This window comes from Girardinichthys multiradiatus, chromosome 18 (genome assembly GCF_021462225.1).
Source record: "Girardinichthys multiradiatus isolate DD_20200921_A chromosome 18, DD_fGirMul_XY1, whole genome shotgun sequence".
Lineage (NCBI taxonomy): Eukaryota > Metazoa > Chordata > Actinopteri > Cyprinodontiformes > Goodeidae > Girardinichthys > Girardinichthys multiradiatus.
In genome coordinates this window covers 50,173,442-50,194,080 of record NC_061810.1, presented here as the reverse complement: position 1 = coordinate 50,194,080, position 20,639 = coordinate 50,173,442, and the positions used below count along the sequence as shown (strand labels likewise).

Sequence of the window (20,639 nt, the reverse complement as noted above, 5' to 3'; positions counted from 1 at the left end):
TGTTCATTGAGTCGCCTCATTCGCCGCTCCCCAGAACAGACAGGGGTCACCATGGCAACCAGCTTTCTGGTTCCTAATTAGCATTTTGCTCCTTTTATCATCATTTCACCGATTTATTTGAAAGAAAACAAAGATAAATAAAGAGCAGTACAGCATGGAGCTTCTGTCCAATCAAATCAGTTCATTAAAAAAGTGATTTCTCCTCCTGATCTCATTGGCCGTCTCCGCTTCAGGTTTAAATAAACAAAGAAGAGTAAAAACTTGAGCGTTTTCTATAAAACATCAGAACCTTGAATCACAGTTTCATTGCTGAGACGTCATCTGGTTGAATAAATATCTGATCCCAGATCAAATTGCTTCGTAGATCACGTGGAGTTCTCTCTGTACATTTTATACAACTTTACATGATTCTCTAAAAGTGTTTGGTTCCCACAGTCCTGATGGTTCTGCCTCCTACGCCGCACCGCCTGGACCGCCGCCGCCACTGCTCCGGGTTCTCAGCTCGTGCCAAAGTTTGACGAAAGGTTCTCGGTTCTTCCAGATCAACTCGTGGCCAAACAGGATGTACCATCTGAGGAAAAACGCAACTCGTCAGATTAACGAATACATCCTGGACCTGTCTGAACCCGCCCAAAACAGATGTTCAGATGTAATACAAGCAGACAACGCTGCCTCCTACAGATCAGACTGGGAATTACAGCCTGCTCCTCCTAACTAACGAGATGTTTGCCAAACTTCCTGGATTAGCATCGACAGACCCGGTAAAAAGAAAGTACACCCTGTTTCAGTTCTGGGGTTTCATGTATCAGGACACAGAAAACTAATTGGGTCTTGAGCAGGTTCTACAAGTATTTAAATCCAACCTCAGAGTAAAGTGAAACACAGAGCAGAACCCAAACCACCATCATGCGTTAAAGATGAAGTTGAGAAGAAATAAAACCTCAGTCATGCTTAAAATATGCAGTAATGATCATCTATCTGTCAACGTCATGTTACGCTCCGTTCTGATTATTGTTTCATGTTGATGTTGTGAGCAGCACAGCAGTAAACACGGAGAAGTAGATGTTATGGGTTTAACTGTTAGCGGGCGCTGTGTGGGAAACACGTGAAGAAAACGAGAGAAAAACTCGCAGTTTTAGGGAGATCTGACCTCCAATTCAGAGACAAACTGTTTGGATGTGGAGACACAGCCAGCAATGGTGGGACAGGGATGTTAACAGCTTTACAGAGAGCAATATATTCAGAACTTTATCATGTCAAGGGCAACTTTTAATCATATATGCCAGCACCTCTCCTCTCAAACTCCTCAGGCGGAAGACTTGATGTAATCCAGCGTATTGGACTGCAGCAGGAGCAGATCATCACATGCTCGATAACCTCGATAGCATTTTAAAGTCCTCTGTTTGAACGGTTGTATATGCATTTTACAATGCAAACTACGTCCCACATCCAGGCAGTTCCTATGAGCCTTTTAATTAGGCTTGAATAAAGTTTTCTCTGTTTTTTAACAAACTCTAACGTCTCGCTGTCTCTCCTCTGTGCAGTTCTTCTACTAACTGCTACCGTTTCCTGCTGGGCGGCGCAAAATTGTGACGAATGCGACAGAAAGTTACGTGAAAGTCACATCTAATCTGCCTTGGTCGCTCCCACTGGAGTTGGATTCAGGACCACATATGGATGTGGCTCAAATGTGACTTGAAAACGTCAGATATGGACCAGACGTTCACACTTGTTCTAAAAAGTCTGACCTGGTCACTTGCTGCAGCGTGAACAAGGCTTTTAACTGAGCTAGCTTTCTGTTGCGTTCAGTGTTAACGTCAACCAGCCAGTGAGTTTCTTCTTTAATTTGATCGGTTCCGGTTGTAAAGAATCTGGATTTTAGAGGGAAAGTCTCAGTCAGGATTTTCCAGATTTCATCCTGGTTTCATCTGGATGTTTTTCAGTTTTTATAGATTTAGATCCTGTTCTTTTTAAATAAAATCAGAACAAAACCAGAAAATCATTTATCTCAATGCTATCAATGTTTTAGCCTGGATTTTTCCTGGTTTTACATTGATTGTTTTATTTGATTTATTCAGTTTTTACCTTTTTTTGCCTTCAGTTTGAAACACGGAGGTCAGACCAGCAACTGTTGCTGTTCATCTATCTGGGAAGGGTTCAAAGGTCATCTCCAAAATACCCAAAGTTCATGGTTCTACAGAGAGAAAGATTATTCCTAAGTGGAAAACATCTTAGAATCTTCTCAGGAGTGGACGTCCCATCAGATTCAGCCCAAGGTCAGAGCGTGAGGCTCAGAGAAATGACCAAAAGACCAAGAGGTCCATCTGAGACTCTACAGTTCTCAGTTAGCAGGTTAAAGGTCATTACAGGAAAGTTAGAAAAACACTGAACCAGTATGGCTGCTTGGAAGGGTTGTAGAAGAAAGCTTCTTCTCTCTAAAAACAAGATGGCGGCAGGTTAGCAAAGCTGCATCTGGATGAAGGACAAGAGTTCTGGGACAATGTCCTCTGGACAGATGAGACCAAAGTAGAGATGTTTGACCATGATGGAGAAATTGAAACACAGCAAATCAGCACAAAGACTTTATACAAGCTGTCAGGTACAGTAGTGGAGGGGTGATGATGTGGGCTTGGTTTGCAGCCACTGGATTTATGTTAGTTCAGTGAATACTGACTTTGTGGAATCTGTTGGGTGTTCTTGTTCACCTGGAGGCAGCTTCACATCATGAATACCAGATTATTTAAGCATGATACTAAAACCCTAGAACTAGAACAGGGTGTACTTTCTTTTGACAGACTGTATTCAGGTCAGACTGGAAAATAAAGATCAGAAAGATAATCCTGAAATCAGAAGAAAACAAAACTCACATCCCAAACAAGGCTCCTCCTAAATGAGCAGCGTGGTCAAAGAACTTCCATCCCAGCACCAAACCTGCTGTATCCATGGCAACGATGGCCTTCAGAGCCTGCAGACACAAGACGACACAGACGATGAAGGTGGATCAGACACAGCCAGCGACGAGGTGGGCGGAGGCTCTTACGTTGGAGGCGGTGAAGGTGAACATGGGGAGGAAGATGATGGCCAGTTTGGCTTCGGGTATTTTGGTGCAAACAGCAGCCAGGACGGTCATGATGGCTCCGGACTGGAAAACAGGAAAAAACTGGTTGGAAAGAAGTTCCTGAATCCTGCAGGAGACCAAAGGAGAAACGCCGTGCTCACCGCTCCAAGAGACAGACCGAACCTCCCTGTGGCCATCTTACAAACATAGCTAACAAACGTAGAGATAACACCTGGACAGAGGAGAAGAAGAGTTCAGCACCGACCGTCTCAGCTCAGCAAACTGACCGTGTTTATATGGAGCTCTGAGTGAGACCTGCAGACAGGTAGACGGCCATGAACTGCTCTCTGCCCAGCATGGAGACGGCGCTGCTGGAGAAGCTCCAGAGGACGTACATGTTGGCAGCCATGTGGAAGAAGGAGAAGTGGCTGAAGGTGGAGAGGAGCATCGGAGAGCAGAGGGACTCTGCAGGAGGACAAAGAACAAGATGGGTTACTCACGGTTTCATCTGCTCCACGGGTCACAGATCAGAGAGGCCACTCACTGGAGGCTGGGTTGGAGGTGAAGTATCTGACCATGAAGCGCTGCAGGGAGGGAACCCTCCAGCAGCAGAATACCAGAGCATTCGCAGCTATGATTCCTGAGGGAAGAAGAGGAAGAAAACGTGACCTGGTGTGATCATATGTAGATCCATCCAGGATTCTGGAGGGAGAAGATAAATAGCGGAAAAAAGTGTGAATGTAGAAAACCTGACCACAAAAATTGGTTTTATTCTAATAAAATCCCCTTAAAATGTCTCTGGGTCGTCTCAAATCTAACCCGTCCTCTTCCAGAACCAACCTGAAGTAAACGTCTGGTTCTGGTCTCCTCTCAAACAGTTGGAATGACTCTAAATGTTCCAGAGTTGCAGATATTTGAACAGACGGAGGCAGTTTGCTCAGAGAACCAGAGTTGGTTCATCAGTCGGTTCTAATCCTAAAACATCAATCTGAATGGGACTCCTCTCCGAAGAAGTCAGATGTTGCTCCCAAAGTCTGGGGGAGCACCTCCAGCTGGTCAGAACCAGGAGCTCTGGTTAATGATCACTTCCGCATCTGCTCTGCTTGTGGCAGTAGAGAGAAGAACTGAAACCTGGTGCAGAAACAAACTGCTGCACTTCATGGGAGTGTTTGGGTGAGAAATTAGGTCATTCAATCTGCACAGAATGAGGGCAAACCGTGCAAAAAATGGAGCAACTGCACAGCTTTGTAAATCTCCTCCTGAATAGTTTCTGGGAACAACCTCTAAATGTCGACTTTAAGATTGAGGCAACCCTCCTAATGGCTGGAATCTCCACCAGAATCTGAGAACCGAACCCACCTGTGACCGTCTTCTGGCCCTCAGTCAGGCTGTTCCACCATTGGTTGATCTGAAACAGAAACAACCAATAATTATCCTCCTACATCTCCTCCTATCCTACTGATGACCATAATCTACATTTCGTTGTTCACCTCTTTGCGGACATCTCCTCGTTTCTGAGGTCGCACCTTCTCCAACCAATCAGCTCGCAGCTCGCTGAAGTACCCCTGTACTCGAGATTTGAGTGACTCATACTGCCAGATGGCTGCTGAGCCGAAGGAGCAGCCTGTAAACTGACATGGAGTTAGCATCTGTCTGTGACATCACTGATGAGGTCATCATCAGCTCTGCCAGGTAAACTCCACCTACCCCCACGGTGAAGAGGAATGGCCTGACGAGTCGGCTGAAAGTTGGGGCGGAGTTGAAGGGAGTCTGTATGGGGACCTGGTTCTGGACCACAGCCTCAGAGGGCTCAGTGTGAGCTGGAACCGGATCCTCTGGCTTTTTTGGTTCTGGTTTTCTGGCGGCTTTTTTGAAGCCACATCTCTGCTGGAAGCTGTCAGGCCACCTGCTGGACACAGGGTAAAACATGATCTGCAGGTCCTCGTCTAACCTGACCGCAGAACCAGGTGCTGTTTCATTCTGACCTGAAATCTCAAACATCTCATGGAGGATCATAACAGCAACATGAGAAAATAATAATGATCAGATCAGTCCTCACCCTGAGGACATGTGGGGAAAACTATTCACTTCCAGGATGGGAATAGCTTCCGTGTAAAATGGGTCTGGAACGTCACGCAAGCTGAATGTTTTATTCCAGTCGGATAAAGATACGGACACAGCTGCTGAGCTTTAAGTTTTTTTTTAGAATTCATGTATTTATTTGTTTTCTTCAGCATTTTATTTATTTTTATTTAACAATATAAGACATTAATTTAGTTTTCTTTAGCTAATATATATTTTTTTACTTATCTTTTATTTTAAATGAATAATGTTTTTGTTTACTATTTCATTTATTGATGTTAGTCTTCTGCTTCCCCTCCTTTATCTGTCATTTATGCAGCGCAAAACATTGAATTACACTTTTATAGTTAAAATTCAATGTAAAGTGATTTAAAGCCTCGACAGAAAATATTCAAATACATTTATGTGATCAGTTTATTGCAGCACAAAAAATAACTGAAGATGGTTAACTTGACTCCAACAGAACATGAATTATTACTGAGTTCAGAGGAAATAGCCAGATGTGCTAATGCTAACTGTGACTCAGAAGGTAAATTTAAAAAAATCCGTTATCAGAGTCATTTTTATTTATAAGTCAGATTAAACAACAGCTTTCTTGAATGTTTCTGTAACATTTGATGGAAATGCTTTAATTTTAAGAAATTAGCCAAATTAAGAGTAAAACTGAGCCGAATCAGCAGCAGCTAGCCACAGCAGCTAACTACGTTATGAACCCAATAAGCTGGATCTGACTGTCCTTCATGCTAACAGATGCTAACAGATGCTAACAGATGCTAACTCCACCCAGCGAAGCTCTCTGATACACTAGCCGGGAGCGGCTGCTTTTCCTCCGGCTGCTGACTGACCTGCCTCCCCTCACGGAACACAGGAACGGCTCTCCTCCGGTCAGTCTGCAGAGGACCGAGCAGCTTCTCCAGGCCATGATGGGGTCCTTTAGTCGCCGGCAGGTCTGACCGCTACCGGGTCAAGACGGAGGCAAGCAGCCAGAGAAGCACAGCGACACCTGGAGGACAGAAGGTGACAGAGCTTAACTGGAAAAAAACAAAGCCATAAAAAGTGTCAGCAAGACGCATCATTACATCCGTCTGGATTTTCAAAATAAAACGAAATTGATGAACATAAAACATTAAAAGAAAGAAAAAAATATTAAAAAACATATCAGCTTCAACAAATTAAATTAAAATAAACATTAGTTTGACCAAAAGAGTCACCTTTAAATTACCAATCAAATAGCAGTTTAATGTAGCATATTTGTAAACTGTAAATAGGGTCAACAAACTCGACTCTTTATCGAAGTTCTGATTTAAATGTTTCATTCCCCTGTGATTATCCTAGTTTTATCAAGTTTAAATAATTTATATTTAAATTTGTAAGTAAATAATTTTAGTTTAATGTAATTGATGTGTAAGTAATGATGGTTTAATTATATTTTCTTTAACCTGTTTTTTAGAAGTCTATTTTTGTATGTATTTTAACTCAAATGAATTTAATTAAATGCCCTCCTTCACGCTGGCTGGGGCTTTTATTATGAAGGCGATGGTAGCAGCTGCTTCCGGCGCTTGTGTTTGTGTGGCTCGGCTTGGCTCGGCTCGACTCGGCCCAGATCAGACCAACGGCAGCAACAGCTGTACTGAGAACCTGCAGGGAGGAACCATGGCGGCTCCAGCTCTTTCCGGTCGGACCGGTTCGGTGGGAAGTCTCGGTAACAGCCCCACATCCACGGCCGCTGGGAGGCTACCCCACGGGGGCTCCGGGCCCGAGCTGGACTTTAGGTCCGCGGCCCGCATGGAGGACCTGAACCGGCTCATCCAGGATTTCAGCAAGCACGACCAGCGGGAGTACGACGACCAGCGGGCTCTGGAGATCCACACGGCCAAGGACTTCATCTTCTCCATGCTGGGTGAGCTGATTCCTCCTAACAGAACCCGGACTGAGGCGGAGAGCAGAGGCTGAATGATGCTCTGCAGGGTAGCAGCATCCAGGATCACAGTGGTCCTCCACCTGGAGCAGATCCAGAATCTGGTCAGGTCCTCAGGTGTTTCATCTGTGCAAACCAGCCTCGCTTTGGTCACCAGTCACTTAAAACGACCTTAATCTGTAGATCTAGAAGCATTTTCGCGTTTTATCGCCTCATGTTTGATAGCTGGGAGTGTTTCTGGTTGTTTCCAACTCATTCAGCCACTCAGGTGTTCATATTACAGGTATGCATGTTCAACAAGCGCCTGACTGCTCTCATATCACCTACAGAGCAGAACAGGATCTGGTCCACGCAGTTTCACTGAAACCTGGTTTGATATGAGTAGGAAATATAAAGCAGCCAGGAATAATTCAGTCAATTTTAGTCTCATCGGTGCTGAAACATTTCTGTGTCCAACTGCACAGAACGGGACTCCACCTCGTTACCAGTCCAACCATTAGACATTGGAATTACTGGCTGTAGCAATACTGGTGAATGCTGAACTGGTTGGTTTCCAGTCAGAGGTTTCTATCCAGTCATGAACGTCCTTAATTCTGGTCTTAAAGGATTTATTGGGACCATTATTCTTCCAGGTGGAATGAATACATGAATACAGATCCAATGTTGCATCAAGACCAGGAGTTTGATCCTGGGTGTTCTGATCCAGAACTACTACTACAAGCACAGGGTCAAATATATACATACGGGTACACCAGTATTTGGTCAAATGTGTCTGCAGAAATCCTCTGTAAATGTATGGAAATTCCTGGCCAGAATCTTTTAAACGGGTCGGTTTCCTGCCACAGAACCATTTTGTCTATACATTTTCAACGAGGTTGAGGTCTGAGCTCTGGGAATTCCTTTCCAGAAGCTCAGTGTTTCTAAGCCAGTTAGGATTTGTTTTTGGGACCATGGTTCTGTTGGATGACCCAGCTGTGTCCATGTTTCAACTGTCCAGCTGTTGGTTTGAAGTGAGTTTAAAGAACCGGGAGGTGGACCTCCTCCTTCATTGTTCATCCTCTTCATGCAATGCAACAGTATGAATAAAACAGCCCCACAGTATGATGCTGCCAGCACCTTGCTTTACAGTTGGAACAGTGCTGGAAAGCCTCATCTGGACCTTTCCAAACATCCTTCTGGTCATTGTGTCCAAAAAGCCCAATCTGCGTCTCGCCTGAGGAGTTCAGGTCCAATTGTTTTCAGTTCAGTTCAGTGTGTTGTGAGCAAGCCCAAACTGTCATGACAGAACCACACTGACTCCTGACGTTCCCCCAGCTGCAGGCAGATGCATCCTGGGTAGCGCTCACTCAGCGGTGAGCTTTATGTGGATTATTAAAAGATGCTAAAAAAAGATGCGGCTGCAGGACGTGATTTACTGCTGCGGCTGTGAGAGACGGGTCCGTCTAACCTGTCGGCTGTGTTTGCCTCGGATCAGCACCGTTAGGACCTGCTGTGTGTGAACATGATGGAGAGAACCTGGAACATGAAGGACGGAGGTCTGTCAGAGCAGAGAAGCCCGCAAACACTTGAACTGTTAAAAGATACAGAACCGAACCAGGGAGGGGTAAAATGGGACATTTTGTACAGGCATCAGCGCTGACTCAGAAACAACACAAAACCAACTGGAGCAGAGGCTTTTATTTTATTGTACTTTGGCACGGTGTCCTCATCATTTATTCACATTTCCTGTTGGGAGGGGATTAATGTTCCTAAGAAGAACGGAGATTAATATTTCTGCTGAATCCTCAGCATGTGGGGCATAAAATAAAGTCACGATTAAACATCTTCTATTTAAAATTTTTTAAAGGTTTTTATGGATCAGAAATGTTTTGATGATGAAACTCCTGCTTAGGTCTTACAAGAAGGTTTCTGCTCAGCTCCCAGAAGGTCCCCCACAGCATTTTAATCAGGTTGAGGTTGTGGACTTCAGCTGTCCGACATAAAAAGGAGAGACTGTCATAAATGTTCATGTAATATTTAAGGCCTGAGGACAAACAGTACAGGCTTGGGTTCCTAACCTACAGCGATGCAGGGTTACAGCAGACCTAGATGAGTGAGTCTTGGACTTGGAGATCTTTGCTGCTGCCATCTTGTTTTTAGAGAGAAGAGGCTGTCTCCTTCAAACCCTTCAAACAGCCACCCTGGTTCAGTGTCATGACCTTTAACCTGCAAACTGAGGCTTGTAGAGTCTGAGATGAAGCTCTTGGGTTTTTGGTCATTTCTCTGAGCTTCACGCTCTGACCTTGTGCTGAATCTGCAGTGACGTCCACTCCTGACCTTTACGTTTATTATGTAAATTTAAAGTCTAGGCTAAAAAAAACATAAGCAAGAAATTGATAAATGTCTAAAATTATGTTAAAATGATTTGGGCCAGTTAAACGAGGACAAACAGTAAACAGGGTTTAGGATAAACCTCTGTCTCCTGAACTGACCTTTGACCTTTCAGTAGAAAGTGTCTCTGGGAAACTAAGCAAACACCCAAACAGACAATGTCTGTCCACCTCACTACAGCTCTGGAATGCATTCAGCAGATGGGTCCTGACCAATCCGGTCCGTCTGCGGACACAATGACCCGTCCAGACTCATCGGGGGTCCCAGAGAGGGGTCCCTGTAGATGAGGTCTCTAAAAACAGATCTGATCTGAAACAGAAGTGGGTTTAAACAGTGTTGGACCTAAACCAACCCAGAAAGAAACAGCATTATACCTCATGATGGTGTTGATGATACAGGTGAGAACTGATAAAAAGAGTTGGTTTAAAAAAATATCAGTTTAACAGACTTTAAAGTCATCACGGCATCATCTGCATATCTGAGGTCATGTCATTAAGATAGCAGGCCCGGGAAACCCAAACATCCCTCTACCCAGTAACTAATCCTGCAGATGCCAGGGTGTTGCCATGTCAGAAAAGATGTGTGTCAGAAATTCAGTTTATTTCTCTTTAAATGGTGCTGCGTTTGTGAGGAAAATGCATCTGTGGGTTGAGCAGCAGAGCTAAGCTTGTGGGCTGCTCCCATGAAGAACTTCATATCCTCTTCTAATCTAGAGTTTGAAGAAACCAGAAATCTAGGCAATTTAACAATTTCTTCATTTTCCAAAAAGGTGCCTCAGTAATACCTTGGAGACCCACACAGAACCACAACGGCCTGGTATCTCCTCCTCAAGCTGGTCACCAGCTCGGTCACACACTGTTGTGGGATGGCATCCCATTCTTCAACCAGCATTTATCACAAGTCAGCTAATGTGGTTGTGTCAACATCTCCAAGCTGATCCCACAAGTTAAAGTCTTGACTGCAGGCGGGTCATTCCATCCTCTCTTCTCTCAACCTCTGGAGGTAGTCTCTGATAAACCCGGTTCTGTGGGAGTAAGCGCTGATATCTTTGATAGAGTCGGTACCAAAGGTCAGAGACTTGGGGCTGCCACTGGTTGCAGAATCTCATCTCGATATCTCTCTGTATTGACATTGCCTCCAGTGAGGGAGAAGGTGGCCCACACCATCATACCGCCTCCAACCAAACATTGGTTCATTGGCACATAGGATTTGGTCAGTTTTTAATGGCTGCAGTCCTCCAACTCAACTCTGCTGCTCAACCCACAAATGCATTTCCTTTACAAATGTGGCACCATTTAAGTGGAAATGAAAGGTTTTCCAAAGATTTGCTGCTAAGGAATAATCGATCGAACACAAATGTCCGTACTATTTGTGCTAGGTGTATATTCCCACTGGAGAGTTCTGGGTTTTCCCTGGGGTCACTTCCCGGTGAAACATTACCAGTGACACGTCTTTACATTAAAGCTAATCCCATTAATCATCTGTCTGGTGAACAGTCATGCGAGACCAGATGTTAGAACTTCAGGATGTTGTACTAGGTCCTTTCTGTTCATCCATACCTTCAACTCCCTCTTAAACTCTTTGAAAGCTTAACTATGCAGCTTATCTGAGAGTAGTTTCTGTTTGTCTGAGACTAGGTTTTAGGTGATTTTATTGGAAGACTGATCCTTGAGAAATGGGAATTAATGCAGTTGGATCTTTGTTCAGTGTAGGACGATCCAATTCCGCTCCTGATTGGGCCTTTCTTTGTCCCTCTCTTAGGAATGGTTCAGAAACTGGACCAGAAGCTCCCTGTCGCCAATGAGTACCTGCTCCTTTCTGGAGGCATTCGGGAAGGTGTGGTGGACATGGACCTGGATGAACTGAGCGTCTACGCCCGCGGCACAGACTACGACATGGACTTCACTCTGTTGGTCCCTGCACTCAAACTCCACGACCGTAACCAGCCGGTGACCCTGGACATGAGGCATTCAGCGCTGGGCCACTCCTGGCTCAGCCTCCGGCTCTTTGACGAAGGAACCATCAACAAGTGGAAGGACTGCTGCACTATTGTCGACCACATCAACGGGACCACTAACTACTTCTTCTCCCCAACACTGGTAGCCGACTGGTTCTACCAGTCCATCTCTCTTGTGCTGCTGGAGGTGCAGAAGAAGCCACAGAGAGGGATGCCAAGGGTGGAGAAGGTAGAGCGAAACGGGACCATCATTTCTGTTATCCTGGGTGTCGGCAGCAGCCGGATGCTCTACGACATCATCCCCGTGGTGTCGTTTAAAGGCTGGCCGGCAGTGGCTCAGAGCTGGCTGATGGAAAACCACTTCTGGGACGGGAAGATCACAGAGGAGGAGGTCATTAGCGGCTTCTACCTTGTCCCCGCCTGCTCCTACAAAGGTCGCAAGGAGAACGAATGGCGACTGTCATTCGCCCGCAGCGAGGTGCAGCTGAAGAAGTGCATCTCATCGAGCCTGATGCAGGCGTACCAGGCCTGCAAGGCCATCATCATCAAGCTGCTGTCCCGGCCCAAAGCCATTAGTCCCTACCACCTGCGCAGCATCATGCTGTGGGCCTGCGACCGTCTCCCCGCCAACTACCTGGCTCAGGATGACTTCTCCGCCCACTTCCTGCTGGGCCTGATTGACGACTTGCAGCACTGTCTCGTCAACAAGATGTGTCCCAACTACTTCATTCCTCAATGCAACATGTTGGAGCACCTGTCTGACGAAACAGCCATGCTGCACGCCCGCAAACTGTGCTCGGTGCGCTCTGACCCAGCTGAGCACCTTCGCACCACCATCGAGCACGCCAAGGCCGCCAATAGGTTGACGGTGGAACTGCAGTGGCGAGGCAGCTCCACCAACCTGCCCTCGCCGCAGTCCGACGCCGGCGGTGAGAACCAGCCTGACGATCGGTTGGCCAAGAAGCTTCAGCAGCTGGTGACAGAGAATCCCGGAAAGTCCATCTCGGTGTTCATCAATCCAGACGACGTCACGCGGCCACACTTCCGCATCGACGACAAGTTCTTCTGAGGCTGAGAGACATTCCTCCAGAGGTTCTCCGCCTCCTCCCGTCTCCCTCACCCGCTGCCCCCTGCCTCTGAAACTTTCTTTTTTTACTTTTTTTATGTTTCCTGCCACAAAGTGATCGTCTAGTTGTCTGCCACACTTTCTTATTTTTTTATTTTTATTTTTATACTCCCCTCTGCCCTGGTCTTTCACCGTGTGACCTGTGTTTTTTACCTTCTCAATGCCTTTTAAACTGACAGTTTGTTCTTAAAACTAAAGGAAGGGACTGAAATCCACCTCATGATCCAAATGCTGGTCCTGGAAAAAAGTTGATACTTATTAGGGATCCTGGAAAAGAAACAAACACTTAAATTTCCCAAATAAATCCGGTTTATTCGGGTTCTGTTGAAATCTAGTCTGATTGGGAAGACATGAAACATCTGTTGTTTAGCGAGTGATATAAACAGGACAAGAAGGTGGTACCTTTTCAGACGTTCTTGTGTTGTTTTGGAACCGGGAGTGGACCCAGCAGAAATCCCTGTAGAGGTGGATTTTGTCTCTCTGAGGAATGTCTTAGATGTTTCTGCAGGGCGATGATGGTACTAACGTCTTAGAAACTAACTGTAAATAGAAGAAAAATTGACTGAAGAGTGTAGAAAATATACTAATGATCATTTGTGGGCTACTTTTTGTCTAATTTTGCACAGAATGTAAAAATCACCACTTTGCTCCTGATTGTTGACATCCTGGTTTTTAAGCGAACTTCCATGTGAGCAGAGAGGCGACACTGTGCTGATGGGGCTTCTACCTGCTGCAGGTAACAGATTGGAGAGCAAACACTAGTCTGCTGTTGTTCCTCTTTAAATAGTTGGTTCCTGTTGTGCTTCTTTGAGTTCTTGTGAAGGAAAACATACAGCAGGAACCAGTGGACACTGATCTCTTCCACTTTTATATTCCTTATACACAAAAAGGCAGAACATTCTGAACCCAAACAACATCTCAACCTCTGAGGTGCAAAAGTGACACCAGGATACCTAATGTTCTGGGAGCTGTTGGGACGTTTATCCTCATCGTGTCCATCTTGATTTTTCTCACAACCCAACAAAACCCAAACAAAAGTAAAGTTATTAAATAAAAGAAAATAATCAAATGTAAATCTGATAAATTAAAATTGTTCAGTTATAACTGAACTTTGTCTGTACCACCACTAACTGGCTCCTTTCCATTAGTAGCTGCTCACGTGATTCGAATCGTTTTCTATTACAATGGACCACCAGGTCAACCTGAGAGGGGTCATCACAGCAAGGTGACGAAAAAAGTGACGAGATGTGATCTGAATGTGACAAACCATCGTCTAGCTCCCTCTGTGTTTACTCATCAGTCACCAACACAATGTCTGCACCTACATGTTGGACCACGGAGCTGATCTCAGTGGTTCCTTCTTCCTTAAAGCTCAGCATACGCTCAGTCGCTGCTGTGAGTTTTAAAAAATGGCGGCATTGATTCTTGTGACAGCGTCGCTCCAGTGATGGTACCGCCTAGCAGTCAATACCCAGCAGTCTTTAGACGTCACATTTTTAGCTTGGCTCCGCCCACGTGGAACCCTGGCCAAGAAGATACTAAAAAAGGAGCTGGTACCAGGTACCAGAACCCAGTAGAAAACCCTACAAACCAAGTGGAGCTGAGCTGAGTAGATTCTGGTGGAAAATGGGCTAATGACTGTATCAGTAGTGACACCTAAGTGAAAGTTACACTTTGCTGTTGTCACAATTAATTTGCAAAATTACCAAAATAAAAACAATATGACGACGATTTGAGAAGGAAGCTACTGCCTGGAAGTCCATCAAGCACCAGGTTTCTTCTGCCTGGCCCATTTGGGCCAGAGTCTGGAGCTGAATTGATGATGGATAAGAAAGAATAAGCTGCTGATATACCGGTTTCCATGGTGATTCCCTCCTCTTCAACACACTTCATCAACAAGTTAAGCTTCAAACAAACAGTGTGTGAAAACTGAGTTATTCCTGAACATCTGTATGTGTCTGCAGTGGTTTATGCAGGAGATCTGATGGATTTAATCCAAAGCGGACGTCAATTAGATAGTGGGCGTGTCTTTCTGCATTCTGGGCTCTGATTGGACTGTAGTAGTCCCAGAATTCCCACAGCAATGGGAGACACACCTGCTGGAAAGAGACAGAAGCATCCAGGACTGGATGGAGAAACTGGACATGTGGCCATGAAAGACACTTGAATCAGAAAGTTTCTAAATATTTCACATGGTCACACTCTAAAAAGAGATCCAAATGAGCCAGGGAAAGTCCGACCTTCTGTGAGTCGTTTAAACATTGAATGATTCTGGTTCTGCTGGAACCAGAAATCCCACTAACTTCTCTGGGTTGAAAACGGTACCAGTTAAAACGTTGTGTTTGTGTGAAAGTGGAAGAGTCAGCCAGTTCACCTGCATGAAGGCCCTCCATCAGCTGCAGTGTCACAGGTCTTCTGCTCCTTTAGACGTTCTCACCACGTTCCTGTTCTGATGGTGAGAGTTTGTTGTTTTTCCACAGGAACTTCCTGTTTTATAAGCTAACTCTGTGTTTTAAAGTGAAGGGTTCAGTTCATCTCTGCTTCAACCAGCTCAGGATGAAACATTTAATGTTTTTGTTGAGCAGAACCTGGTACCACATGAAGCTCTCGGACCTTCTACGAAGCTCTTCAGACTCCTAAACCAAGCATCTTCCAGACTCATTTGCATCAGTCAGGCCCTCGGCGGCTCATCCTGAGCTGGTTGTTTCCGATCCAAGCTGCTCCCAGATTTACTGTTTATGTCCCAAACTTCTCCAGAAAATGCCAAAAAAAAATCTCCCGCGGATGTCTGGCCAGTAATGTAGTCTCCACATATCCTCATCCTCAAGTGCAATTAGTGAATGTACACAAACACGCGTAGCATGAAAACACTCGCAGGTTTGGACAGCTCAGCTCCTCCACAAACTCACTCAGAGTCTGAAGCCATCAAAGTGCCACACACACACACACACACTCACACTCCTGCTCGGTGGAAATGTACTCGGTGTGTTTTCTGACCTGATAACCTGTTGGACTGTGACTCTTTGTGTTCTCTGTATTTTGCTGCTCTGCTTCTTTCTGATGATGGATTTTCTGTGAACTCAGATGGTTGATCTCCTTCCTGGTTGAGAACATCCTGCACTGTAACACCAGAGTCTTCATAAACACATCTAACCTGAGGGTACCTGTCTCTTTTCATGAATCTTCTCTGTTTACTTGCCTCATAATGAGAAACCAGCTAATTTAGGGTCAGAAAAATAGATGTTTGGTGGTTTATTTAGGTAAAAAAATAAAAGTTGAAAACTAGAAAAATCTGAAGGATTTTTAAAAGTATTATATTTTGCAGCCTCTTTTTTTTTTTTATTCTACCTTACCTGCAATAATCTCACTTAAATCTTTTATCGGACTGCAAACACCGAATTTTGCTGAGCCTCAAACTTTACTCACATTTTCAGACGTTTTAATCAGACGATACGGAAAAGATTTGTTGGAGTAGCCATGATGGAAGAAAGATGTTTAAACTGTACATGTAGACAAAATGTTGGGCATAAAAATAACCTAAATCAAAAGGTTACAGGATATGAACTCTCTAAGCCCGGCGTCTGTGATTGGCTCTTTGGAGCTTTTACAAAGACTCTTAGCAGTTTTTTAGGTTTTTTAATTTCCACAACAGAATAACACTAAAAGTATCAGTAATATTATCTGAGATCTATTTTTCTTGTCATCAGGCTGGAAACTAACTAATTCTAAGTTGTCTCTTTTTAAAAGGTCATTAAACATTAGCTGCTCTAAATTAGTTTTTTTTTTTTTTTTTTTTTTGGTGTAAACATTTCAAACTTAAACTGTGATTGTGTAAAAACTCTAAAAGAGAATGAAAATGCTAATCCAGTCATGCGAACTTTGACTACAGTTTGAAAGGAGTTTCTGCTGGAATGTTTTCCTGGTGAAAACAGAACTGGGAAAGATGTCTGAGGAAATGTAAGTTTTGTCTGATTTCACAACAATTAAATCTTGATTTTGTCGGGATGAAGAGAAGCTTCCTCATAAGCCAAATGGTTGTACAGAGAACAAGTTGAATACCTGAGGCACGAGAACAGAAACTTGTGGATCTCCATTTTCAATAGATTGTCAAGATAAATGTTTCCTAAACAGCTGAACTACAGCTTTCACTTGACTACTTTTAAATGCTCGAGGGACTGGTCCATGTCCTCTGCAGAGCGTCAAAGTGAACGCTTCTCAAACAAGAACCTGGCAGGTCATTAAAAACATAACCCAAAGTCTCGTTAGCAAAACTTGGGAATGTTTTGGCCAAACATCCCCTCCTACATCAAGCAGGGGACTCAGAAATATTCCCTTATGTGCAAAAAAAAAAACAAACCTCTGGCTCTGTATTCAAAAGTGTTTGTTGGTTGGTTGAACTTAATGTCTAATGAATGGATGAATGATTTCAAGGACACAGCGTGTTTCCCTAACAAGACAGAACCATGACTAAACATGAGTTTGGTTATATGAACAAGGGGGCGCTGTAGCGTACTGTCAGAGGTAGATGATAGATATTACACATATGACAACTGTTAATTGGTTTAAAAACAGACACATGATCAGTTTCCTAATGACCTAATGACCTCAGCCCGGCGTGATGGCTGCAGTTTCCTCTGAGTGCCAGCAGGGGTTAGCAGTGGTGGATGAAGTTCCCGTCAGAAACTCCTGTAATGTGGAAGAAGTCATGATAAATAACTCCTGATGAAGAAGGTCACATTCCTGCCTGCTCCAAACCGAACCCGGATCTTGTTCTGTTTAGTCGGATCCTCCTCAGCATGAGGTTTCGTTTCTGTGGGTTTGTTACAAAGAAAATCATCTCAGCATGTATGAGCACATCTCCATCTCTATGAGCTTTCATTTCAGTTTCACTACTGTTTCCTGTTTATTCACTTCTTTCTTCTTATCTTGTCTTGTTACTTCCCTGTTTTATTTCCTGCTTTTCTCCCATCTCCTTGTCTTTTCCCGTCTTCCTACTTTTTAATCTTGTTACATTTTTCCTGCTGCATGATTAATTTTCATCTTAACTGTACATGTTCTATTTTTATCCATGCTTGTTTTCCTCTTTGTGTCTCCTCTGCTGATCATTTAACTTCCTGCTTTTTTGTTTTATCTTATTTTTCTTTAGTCTCATTTATTTTTTTATTTAAGTCTTCTTTGCTTCCTAACCTCGTTCCCTGCTTCTCTCTCTGTTTCCTCTCATTTTCCTCAGTATTACTTCATTTCTTCTACATATTTAATGTTACTCTCCTCTTGTCCTCCATTCTTCCTGATTTTTCCATTTCTGTTTCACTCCTGTTTTCCATCTTTCCTTCTTCCTTCTCTTCCCTCCTTCCATTTGCTCCTCCTTTGTGTGCTTTTATTTTTACAACCATCAATTCATTTTCCATTTCTTGTTTTTCCCTTCATCTCGTATTTTTTCAAATGGATTCACCTTTTTCTTTCCTTCCCTTGTTCCTTCTCTGGTCCATCAGGAGAAATCAGGAACTTAGAGTTTGGTTGATTATTTCTTTATTGTAATGATGCTTCTTGGCAATAAGTCTCATACTGCTGGAAACTGTTTACAGGTCCTTCTCAAAATATTAGCATATTGTGATAAAGTTCATTATTTTCCATAATGTAATGATGAAAATTTAACATTCATATATTTTAGATTCATTGCACACTAACTGAAATATTTCAGGTCTTTTATTGTCTTAATATGGATGATTTTGGCATACAGCTCATGAAAACCCAAAATTCCTATCTCACAAAATTAGCATATTTCATCCGACCAATAAAAGAAAAGTGTTTTTAATACAAAAAACGTCAACCTTCAAATAATCATGTACAGTTATGCACTCAATACTTGGTCAGGAATCCTTTTGCAGAAATGACTGCTTCAATGCGGCGTGGCATGGAGGCAATCAGCCTGTGGTACTGCTGAGGTCTTATGGAGGCCCAGGATGCTTCGATAGCGGCCTTTAGCTCATCCAGAGTGTTGGGTCTTGAGTCTCTCAACGTTCTCTTCACAATATCCCACAGATTCTCTATGGGGTTCAGGTCAGGAGAGTTGGCAGGCCAATTGAGCACAGTGATACCATGGTCAGTAAACCATTTACCAGTGGTTTTGGCACTGTGAGCAGGTGCCAGGTCGTGCTGAAAAATGAAATCTTCATCTCCATAAAGCTTTTCAGCAGATGGAAGCATGAAGTGCTCCAAAATCTCCTGATAGCTAGCTGCATTGACCCTGCCCTTGATAAAACACAGTGGACCAACACCAGCAGCTGACACGGCACCCCAGACCATCACTGAATGTTGGTACTTGACACTGGACTTCTGGCATTTTGGCATTTCCTTCTCCCCAGTCTTCCTCCAGACTCTGGCACCTTGATTTCCGAATGACATGCAGAATTTGCTTTCATCTGAAAAAAGTACTTTGGACCACTGAGCAACAGTCCAGTGCTGCTTCTCTGTAGCCCAGGTCAGGCGCTTCTGCCACTGTTTCTGGTTCAAAAGTGGCTTGACCTGGGGAATGCGGCACCTGTAGCCCATTTCCTGCACACGCCTGTGCACGGTGGCTCTGGATGTTTCTACTCCAGACTCAGTCCACTGCTTCCGCAGGTCCCCCAAGGTCTGGAATCGGCCCTTCTCCACAATCTTCCTCAGGGTCCGGTCACCTCTTCTCGTTGTGCAGCGTTTTCTGCCACACTTTTTCCTTCCCACAGACTTCCCACTGAGGTGCCTTGATACAGCACTCTGGGAACAGCCTATTAGTTCAGAAATGTCTTTCTGTGTCTTACCCTCTTGCTTGAGGGTGTCAATAGTGGCCTTCTGGACAGCAGTCAGGTCGGCAGTCTTACCCATGATTGGGGTTTTGAGTGATGAACCAGGCTGGGAGTTTTAAAGGCCTCAGGAATCTTTTGCAGGTGTTTAGAGTTAACTCGTTGATTCAGATGATTAGGTTCATAGCTCGTTTAGAGACCCTTTTAATGATATGTTAATTTTGTGAGATAGGAATTTTGGGTTTTCATGAGCTGTATGCCAAAATCATCCGTATTAAGACAATAAAAGACCTGAAATATTTCAGTTAGTGTGCAATGAATCTAAAATATATGAATGTTAAATTTTCATCATTACATTATAGAAAATAATGAACTTTATCACAATATGCTAATATTTTGAGAAGGACCTGTATTTCCTCATAAAGAACATCAACCAAACAGATATTTCCTTACATTTATCATTTTCTCTCAGTTTTTTGTCCATTTTCACTCTTTTCTTTAATGTTTTTTTTTGTCACATGATTATTATTTTATGTCCTCTCCTCCCCTCTCCCATCTATCCTCTGTTTATTTCCTTTAATCCTCTGGTTTTCTATCCATTTTAAAATGTTGTACTTCCTGGTTCAGTCCTTTTACTCTCCTTCTCTATGTGTTTGTTGTCTTTTCTGTTTCCCACTTTTTCCTGATTCAGTTATTTTTCCACCTCATCCTTTTTTGACTCCTTGTTTCCTCCCTCCTGTCTTTTCCAGCTTCCTGTTGTCTCAGCACCTGTCCTCCACCTGCTCTCCACCACTTCCCTTCCTGCTGGGTTTTTGCCTGAGCTCGTCGCCATACCACCAGGAAATCATCCATCATCCTAAAATTTGCTGAAAATGTAAAACTCTCAGAGAGAAACACCGACACTGTACAGAGACAGAACCTCCATTCTGAGGCTACCATAAACGCCAGATGTTTTCTATGTGTTATGGTGGAGTTAACTATGATCAGGAGCTCTTCTTCAGTCATTGTAGCTCTGAGAAGATGAAATGTGATCCAAACATGTGAAACATCCTGATCTAGCCAGTAAACTGGACTTCACTGTGTGAACCTACAGTTTGCTTTAAGCAGGCACCAAAAAGTTCTGGAAACACAAACATCAAATGATTAATTCTGAAACTCAAACTGGAAACCAGAATTTAAATGTGGTCTGATTTCTTCAGTCCTGCGATGGACTGGCAACCTGTCCAGGGTGAACCCTGCCTCTCGCCCGTAGACTGCTGGAGATAGGTACCAGCTTCCCCGTGACCCACTATGGAATAAGCGGTAGAAAATGACTGACTGACTGACTGATTTCTTCATTCTGAGAT

General features: G+C 43.9%; 2 protein-coding genes across 3 annotated transcripts; one reads left to right on the top strand and one right to left on the bottom strand.

The window, feature by feature from the left end:
* Positions 1–92: 92 nt before the first annotated feature.
* Positions 93–6,142, bottom strand: LOC124883829 (presenilins-associated rhomboid-like protein, mitochondrial). 2 transcript variants are annotated; one of them, XM_047391205.1, is made up of 10 exons: positions 5,986–6,142; positions 4,766–4,967; positions 4,549–4,689; positions 4,418–4,466; positions 3,603–3,698; positions 3,374–3,523; positions 3,220–3,290; positions 3,041–3,142; positions 2,868–2,965; positions 93–571 (listed from the first exon to the last, which is right to left on the bottom strand). In XM_047391205.1, exons 1-10 carry the CDS (start codon positions 6,060–6,062, stop codon positions 454–456), a joined length of 1,104 nt encoding a protein of 367 aa, XP_047247161.1. In that variant the 5' UTR covers positions 6,063–6,142; the 3' UTR covers positions 93–453. The 2 variants fall into 2 exon arrangements, with proteins under 2 accessions (XP_047247161.1, XP_047247162.1); XM_047391206.1 differs by having other exon boundaries at positions 4,766–4,964; positions 5,986–6,141.
* Positions 6,143–6,288: 146 nt separating this feature from the next.
* On the top strand, positions 6,289–15,669 carry LOC124883828 (nucleotidyltransferase MB21D2). The gene is made up of 2 exons (XM_047391203.1): positions 6,289–7,040; positions 11,190–15,669. The coding sequence occupies exons 1-2, from the start codon at positions 6,635–6,637 to the stop codon at positions 12,452–12,454; spliced, it is 1,671 nt and encodes a 556-aa protein (XP_047247159.1). The 5' UTR covers positions 6,289–6,634; the 3' UTR covers positions 12,455–15,669.
* Positions 15,670–20,639: the final 4,970 nt, after the last annotated feature.

Excerpts from the sequence above, each read along its gene's own strand:
- LOC124883828 (XM_047391203.1), top strand. The coding sequence starts at position 6,635 with ATGCCCTCCTTCACGCTGGCTGGGGCTTTTATTATGAAGGCGATGGTA. Across the intron at positions 7,041-11,189 it reads CTTCATCTTCTCCATGCTGG|GAATGGTTCAGAAACTGGAC; the intron begins GTGAGCTGATTC and ends TCCCTCTCTTAG.
- LOC124883829 (XM_047391205.1), bottom strand. The coding sequence starts at position 6,062 with ATGGCCTGGAGAAGCTGCTCGGTCCTCTGCAGACTGACCGGAGGAGAG. Across the intron at positions 4,467-4,548 it reads GAGGAGATGTCCGCAAAGAG|ATCAACCAATGGTGGAACAG; the intron begins GTGAACAACGAA and ends TTTCTGTTTCAG. Across the intron at positions 2,966-3,040 it reads TCACCTTCACCGCCTCCAAC|GCTCTGAAGGCCATCGTTGC; the intron begins GTAAGAGCCTCC and ends TTGTGTCTGCAG.